The 8,033-nt window shown below is 44.9% G+C and overlaps 1 protein-coding gene across 1 annotated transcript; it reads left to right on the top strand.

Moving 5' to 3' along the window:
* Nucleotides 1-341: 341 nt before the first annotated feature.
* LOC127338464 (F-box protein PP2-B11-like) lies at nucleotides 342-1,485 on the top strand. Its single transcript, XM_071826972.1, has 4 exons — nucleotides 342-611; nucleotides 731-867; nucleotides 996-1,258; nucleotides 1,313-1,485. The coding sequence occupies exons 1-4, from the start codon at nucleotides 342-344 to the stop codon at nucleotides 1,483-1,485; spliced, it is 843 nt and encodes a 280-aa protein (XP_071683073.1).
* The last annotated feature ends 6,548 nt before the right edge of the window (nucleotides 1,486-8,033 follow it).

The following is an 8,033-nucleotide window of genomic DNA, read 5'->3' as shown; positions in this document are numbered from 1 at the left end:
TTCTTCTTTGTAGCTGATAAGAAATCCGATCCATGGTAATATTTCCCTCGCAAAACTTTGGCACACAACGAATCTGGTTTTGTCATAAGGCGCCACCCTTGCTTAGCTAGCATGGCCTGGTTGAACAACTGGAAATCTCTAAAGCCCATTCCTCCTGCAGCTTTTGGAATAGCTATGTCCGACCATGTCTTCCAATGTATCTTCTGTTTGTGCTCATCTCCTCCCCACCAGAACCTAGCCACTATACTTGTGATCCTTTTGCACATCTTCTTTGACAACCGAAAGATCTCTAGATTTGCACCTTTATACGTACGTGCAGAACGAGACAGGGGCGACGATCCATGGAGACGGACGCCTCCGAGATTGAGCGCCTGCCGGATGAGCTCCTCGCGGCAGTGATCTCCCTCACGTCGCCTACCGACGCCTGCCGCGCGGCCGCCGTCTCTCGGGCCTTCCTCGCTGCCGCCGACTCCGACGCCGTCTGGTCCCGCTTCCTGCCCCGGGTCCTCCCGGTATTCGCCCAAGGGGAGCTTCCCTGCGCGCCGCCCTCCAAGAAGGCGCTCTTCCAACGCCTCACCGACGAACCGGCCCTCCTCCCATGCAAACTGGTGGTACGTACGTACAGATGCCCATATCTCTTCCATCACCTAATTCCGTCCGCTTCTTTTTGCTAGATCAGATCAGAAATTCAGAATCGGCTAACTGATCGATCTACATCTTCTTGGTGCAGAGCATGCGTCTAGACAGGGCTACGGGCGCCAAGTGCTACACGCTCTCAGCAAGAGCCCTGCATATTTCGTGGGGCGACAATCCGAACTACTGGGCATGGATCAACCTCGGTTGTGATGAGATCAAAACAAACAAAAGGTGAGAGAGTCTTCTCAACTCGCGTTTTGGGTGATTTAAAGTAGTGATCACTTGGATTTCATGGTGTTCCACCAAATTGTTTCTCCTAGATGTATATGTTATATCCTCTTCCTCTACTTCTATGGCAGCTTCAAGGAAGCAGCTAAACTCCGGGGGATTTGGTGGCTGGAAATCCGTGGCAAGATTCACAGCATGCTCCTGTCCCAAAACTCAGCATATGCTGCTTACATGGTGTTCAAGCTAGCAGACGACAGATACAAGAAGTCATATTTCCCGTTTCAGGAGGCATCGATAAGCGTTGGAGGGAGCGAATCAACACGGCAAACTTGCCTCCAAGGATACATGAAGGTTGGGGATGACGAAGTGCATCGTGAATGCCTATTGGTAGCAAGTACTAGGCATTATGCATTACTTCATCCGCATCATAGTGCAGTACCTCTCACAGATGACATTGTGCTCCCTCGGAAAAGGGCCGACGGCTGGATGGAGGTGGAGCTAGGCGAGTTTTACAATGAGGAAGGTGACGGCGAGGTGTCCACCAGCCTAATGGAGACGAAAGGAGGAGTTTGGAAGGATGGTCTTGTTGTGTGGGGCATCGAAATTAGAGCTAAGCAATGATGCCGGTGAGCTTGTAGAATTAAGAATCATGGTACATTTTTATCTACAAAAAACAATGTCAATACTATAAATCTGTTGAGAATTAGTTGCTGAAAAGATGGATGCTGTTTTGAGTTGCGCACATAAAACATTTCTTTACATCGATCAAGTTCTTTTTTGTTGCAAAGTGGCTGAATGTTGCTACTCTCTGACCTCTAAAACAGTTGCTATGTGTTTGGGGATAATGGGGGACTTAATTTTCTTGACATGCATTAGGATAATACAAATGTAGGAACATGATATGAACAGTATCCAAATCGCCTCCAATCCTCGTATGCAAGGGATATTCAAAAATATAATTAGTTTCAAATCTTCTGATTACTTTGATGTAAGACTGGCCGATCATTCAATCAAATCTTATGTGAGTTCAGTATCAGCACACCCGATAACACTTTGGGGCTTGAACAAAGTCTCGCCAGATCACATTACCGAAAACACGGACTGGAAGTGCACACAAACTTTTGAGGCCGTACAGTATTGTCTTTAGTGGCTTGCTGTATTTAACCCAAAGGACACGAACTGTTTTGTTGTTGCTTCAGATGATTTCACAATAAAGGTTTAAGTATTTCTTTTCTTTTACAGAAACCCAAATTTGATGAAGCTGAGCCTAGCTACTTATGACAATGATTGCGAATGCTTGTTGATTAGGTGTCGTACCTTAATTCTGCTACATCTGACTACACACTCTTTGGACATTCTGACAAAATAAAATGCTTGGAATTCTTTAAACGTAATTATCAACACTATTTGATCACTGGATCTAATGATTGTACTGCCAAGGTATATACATCATTTTCATTCATAGATAAACTGTTTTAGTAACCACACCATTTGTAATAATGCACTACTTTCTTAGAAAATAATGCATGGTTTATGTTCGTGTAATCAGATATGGGACTTGCAGAGAAAAACATGAGTTCATACATTGAGAGCATTCATGTCTCCTATGCCCTGTCCACTCTGCCGTTTCCCTCGGAGATCTTCCATATCTAATTTTATTTTCATAAGATGGCATTATTCATATCTGGAACTCAAGAAATTCTAGGTAACTACTCACCAGACTGTATCATCAGTTCATCACAGGTTTGCATTCCGACCAATGTCACCTCTAGTTGCAATTGCTTCGCCCGCACTCCCCATTCCATGCCAGCTGGTCGTAGACATATTATGCAATTATTTTTGTAGCCATGCACACCTATATGTATATATACTAGTAGTTGGGCCGCCTCTTGGGGCGGCTCCTAACTGGTTAGATGCGTCCCAATTGTTCCACCCAACATCCATCTAAAGAAAACAACATCGCTCTTCGACACATTCTGCGATGTAAGATAATTTAAAGAAAATTGCCAAATTTAGGTTAGATTGTACTCCCTCCGGTCGGATTTAATCGACGCGGAGGGAGACCTATCCATGCATATATTAGGGAGGGATGGTGTCGATTAATTAAGTCCAGAGGTAGTATTTCCTAACTATTTTGGCATCGATGCCTCATCACTTCACCAGGCAGCCAGGTCGCACAACATTACTACACAAGAATCAGATACTGAACTAAATGAATCACTACTCTACGTATACAATAATAAATACAACTTGAAACAAATGCTAATGCTAACAGAAAACGCGGAAAAAGAAGGTAATCTGCTGCACACCCAAACATGCTGAGCAGAACCATTTCAGTGATATTCTGATGTGAGCTACAAGGGAAAGAAGTACAAGGGGGCCATCCAAAGTTGGTTCAGCTCTAGCTTCATTGTTCGAAAACCGAACTTCCGAACGCCTGAATCATTCTAAGGTAATATCTCACTCCCATCTAGAGTGTCTCAGGCCTCCTTATGTTCATATTTGTTTCTCAGGTACCACTGTTTTCATCCTAGCTGTTCTCGCAGCCTTACTGTGGAATGTAGTTTTGCTCAGGCTGTGCATATCTGTGAAGAACAAAGATGACGAAAGGTCCTGACATAAGACAAGAGATGCTGCAGTCAGCGCTGCCTATGGTACCCATGATTCATGAACCTAGTGCAGTAAATGGAAAAAAAAACTTAAATCGTAAAGAATAGTTTGGTATTCTTACCAGTTCATATATTTCCAAGCTTATTGTGTACTCCCTCCTTTCCAAATTAGTGGACTCAGATTTATCTAGACTCGCATTTATCTAGAGGCGTTTTAGTGTGTAGATGGATGCGAATCTAGACGAATCTTCGGTAACTAATGTGGACTGGAGGAAGTATTAAGTACCAACATTGTAAGATGGATGGGCTAATGCAGTTTGACTGTCTACTTGCGAAGTATGATATATGTACAAGACCTAGAGCAGTATTCACGCTAGAGGAGCTAGGATCACGACACTGATCACGGATCAGATACGGTCACAAGGTGCAAGAGAAAAGCATGAGTTAACTTACTTGGGAAAGGAGACAAATATGAGAGTGATGTTTGTCTTGGGCACAACGGGTTCACAAAGAATCTGAAGGGAGAGCTCCAACTCAAATGATGTGAAATACTAATGAGATAAATCATATAGCCACATTCTTATATTTTTCCAACTGCACATTATCTTTTTTACAAACCACACGGAACAAATTGATCCAGGACCAGAAAGATTTGTGTCGTCCTTTTGATAACCTGAAATACATTTCAATGTGAATTAACAAAGCATTTGTCACTCGTTTGCAAGCACAAAATCTTCCCCTGATGCACAACAACATGACATAACAGGCATATCACCCTCGCTGATATTAGTTTGGGAAATTCAAGGAGGCATAATAATAAAACTAAGGATGGCAATGGAGCGGGTTTGGACGGATATGCCAAAACCAGATCCATGCCCAAATCCACCAACCTCGCTCTGCCCCGCCCACGAAACTATCCATGGGCATGGTTGTCGCTCCAAATCCAAATCCACCGGATATCCAGATATCCATGGATATCCATGTGTTTACGCACTATGTACATGAACATAACATATTAGAGCGTAACAACACCACTTTATTAGCATTTCGACAATATTTCTGTAACATTTCAGCAATAATTATGTGGGCGATGAATAGGAAGAAGAGGAAGGGAGATGGGATGAGAGCAAGCCCACTGCCCGCCGGTCCGTCTCCTAGGCGGAGCAGAGCCGGAGTGGCGGAGAGGTGGAAGGGGGGACCGCCGACCAAGCCCTCCCTCAGAGGGGGAGGCCATGAATGTAGTGGTAATCGGGGGTTACGTGACTTAGCGGGCCTTTGGTGATTTTGGCCTCAAGAGAATGGCAGCTAAGCCTAGGTAAAATCCTATGTCTCACTGACATGTGGGACCCTCATGTCAGCTGTATATCTATTGGATATCCATGGGGCAAAACCTATATCCATGCTGTAAGGGTATATTGCCCCTATGTGTGGTTTTGGTAATTAATGACAACCCATATGGACTAATATTTTCATTGAGTTTATATGAAGGAATATTCCATAGGTACTACTTGTATTCCGTGTGTCGGATTCAAGTATGGAAGCCATGAAGATAAAGATACACCTTGTGTATTGGCATCAAGATCATCGATTTAAAGATACATATGTGATATGATCAAAAAGAAGAAATGAAGAAGGAGTTCTTATGTGGAACTCAATATTAGCCATACTCTATCTTATGTGATAAGCAATGGATGATCAAGATCTTGAGAGGTTGATTCCAAGTGAAGAATTATTTATACATCTCAAGATAGTACGATAGAGTATGAGAAGATACAAGGTTGAGTCGTGCAAGTTCAAGATGAGCATCTCAAGTGGATCACATACTTGAAGCTTGCCGTCCATGTGGTGATAATGGACATGTGAAGATGTGCATCAATGGAGCTTTCCCATCATGGTGTATGGGGGAGCATTTGTGAGTCTTCACGAAGCAACGATGATCAAGTTGAGGCATTCCAGCTTGTGTGGAGCTTGAAGAGCTATCATCAAGATCAAGCGGGATGCGCAAGGCAAAGGTATGGCTTTGCTAGGTTTCCCTTTTACCGGTCTCAAGGTGGTTGATGGGAGACCGGATTATAGGATAGATAGCCGCACTATTAAGAGGGGTTTTCGGTTGGGTAACTTGATCACATCGTCTTATGGAGCTCAATCCTTTGCATACTTTTCATATCCCTATTGCTTCTTGGTGTTTCTCTGTGTGAGGTTCTTGATCTTGTTGCTAGCTTTACAACAAGCCCAAGTTCATCGAAAACGGAATCCGCATGCATCTTCTATTGCGTTTTCGAGGTTGGGTGATTTTACCAGTTATTCATGATCTTCCAAATAAAATTGGTTTCATTCGAATCGGAGTTCGGGAGCATTTGTTATTAAAGAAAAGGAGAAAGCAAAAAAAAAGAGAAAAAAAGGGGGGAAGGGGCCAGCAGGCCGACCGGCCCAGCCGCCGGCCCACCCGGTCCGCACCGGCCATGGCGCTGATGCCAGCCGGGCCCCTTACTGAGGCGGCCCCGGTCTGGTCCGGCCCAGTCCGGTTGCCACCGGCCTGCCTGACCTGCGCCCCGGCCCGACCGGCCGCCTCCCTACTTGGCCGCCTCCCCGCGCGGCTGCTCTCCCTCGCGGCCCGCTCGCTCGACGCGGCCTGTGCGCCCCCGTGCGGTCGCTCGCCCCTGCTGGGCCGCCTTCCCCAGCCCATTCGCTCCCACATCGCAGCCTGCTCCCCGCCGGTCGGTGCCCCGGCCCAGCCGGACTGCTGGCCGGCCTCCCCAGCCCATAATCCGGTCGGCCGGCCTGTGCATCGGCTGGGCTGTTTTTCTGCGCGATTTTAAGTGTTGTTTCCCCCCAACGGTTATTTTCTCTCCCCTACTATAAATAGCCTTCTTCCACCTTGAGTTGAGGTAGTTCTTCCCCTTTCTTCACCTCCATTGTTGCTCTTGGAAGAACTTGCTTCCCCTCTTGATTCCCCCCATGATTCTTGCCCATTCTTGACGATTTGAGAGAGGAGATCTAGATCTACAATCCCCACCAATCAATTTCTCCTCTAAGTGAGGGGAACCCTTTGGATCTAGATCTTGGAGTCTTTTGTTGACTTTCCCCGTTGTTCTTCCTCTCCAATCTCATCTTAGCATTTGTTGCTTGGGTGAGATTTGAGTGTGAAGGACTTGAACACCTCTAGTGTTCTTGCTTTGCATCATTGCATAGTGTTGAGCTCTCCACCACGATTAGTTCGAGTGAGAGACCGTGAGCTTGTTACTCTTGGAGGGAGACCTCCTAGTTGGCTTGGCGGTTGGTGCTCCGGTGATCTCTTCAAGAAGATTGTGAAGAGGCCCGGGCTTCTCCTTCGTGGAGCTTGTGAAGTGGTTGTGGAGCTTGCCATCTCCGGAGCGGAGGAAAAGCTAACCATAAGGATAGGGTCATTATCCTTCGTGGGTGTGGTTTGGAGAATAGGGTGAGCCTTCGTGGCGCGGGGAATCCTTCGTGGACCTCCACTCATCCAAACGTGACGTACCTTCTTGCAAAGGAAGGGAAAACGGGAATACATCCTCGTCTCCGCGTGCCTCGGTTATTTCTATACCCGAGCTCTCTTTCCTTGTGATAGCCACGTGCTTGAAGTACATATATCTTGCTATCACTTGTGCTACATATATCTTGTGCCTATCTTGCTTAGCTCTAGTTGCTATTGTTACACTTAGTTGAGCTTAGCATATTTAGGGTTTGTGATTGTAAACTAAACGTTAGTTTAATTCCGCATTCTTACAAGACAAATTCGCAGGAGTTTTTAATTTCCTATTCACCCCCCCTCTAGGCGACATCTCGATCTTTCAATTGGTATCAGAGCAAGGTCTCTCCTTGTTTAAGGCTTCACCGCCTTGAGAGTAAAGATGTCGGCTAATAATATAATGCACAATGACACAATTATCTTTGATGGCACAAATTATCTTTTATGGAGAAATTGCTTGCTTTATAACCTTCGGACCTTGTGTCCAAATATAGAGCAATTTCTAGATGTAGGTTTTTCTCCTCCGATGGATCCTCAAAATCTATCTTTATAGGATGAGAAAAACTTACATCTTGAAGCTCAAGTATCTAATGAGCTTGTATTCTCCTTGAGACCAGATTTTCATAGGTTCTTGATATATATAAAGCGAAAATCGTCTCATGAGATGTGGATCAAGCTTAAGAAAATGTTTGGTGGATCCACTTCTCATTTGGTCGGTGGTGACTCTGAGGAGCTCTCTTCCCCTTCACATCATGAAGAGCTCCAAGTTGCTTCCACCTCCGGCCGTGATGAGTTCTCATCTTCTTCCACTTCACCAAAGTGTAGCAAGACACGAGGTAATAATATGGTGAGTGGTGAGGAAAATTGTAATGTTGATATTGTGCTCAATAGTGATGATTCTTCATCTCTATCCCATTGCAATGCTTCCTCTTTGGACTTAAACACATCTAGCATTGAAAATAATCTACATGCTTGTGTTGATAGTCCTTGCATATCATGTGTAAATTTCTTACATAGATCTCATGATGATATGCTTACCTTGTCTTGTTCCCATAATCAAAATGTTTCTA

The sequence above is a fragment of the Lolium perenne genome, chromosome 3, assembly GCF_019359855.2.
Source record: "Lolium perenne isolate Kyuss_39 chromosome 3, Kyuss_2.0, whole genome shotgun sequence".
NCBI lineage: Eukaryota > Viridiplantae > Streptophyta > Magnoliopsida > Poales > Poaceae > Lolium > Lolium perenne.
Note: the sequence above shows the minus strand (reverse complement) of the source record. Positions and strands in the feature narration are given on the sequence as shown.

Bases quoted from the DNA above. Each gene is read 5' to 3' on its own strand.
- LOC127338464 (XM_071826972.1), top strand. From the start codon at position 342: ATGGAGACGGACGCCTCCGAGATTGAGCGCCTGCCGGATGAGCTCCTC. The intron at 868-995 runs GTGAGAGAGTCT...CTTCTATGGCAG, and splicing joins GAGATCAAAACAAACAAAAG to CTTCAAGGAAGCAGCTAAAC. The intron at 1,259-1,312 runs GTACTAGGCATT...TACCTCTCACAG, and splicing joins TGAATGCCTATTGGTAGCAA to ATGACATTGTGCTCCCTCGG.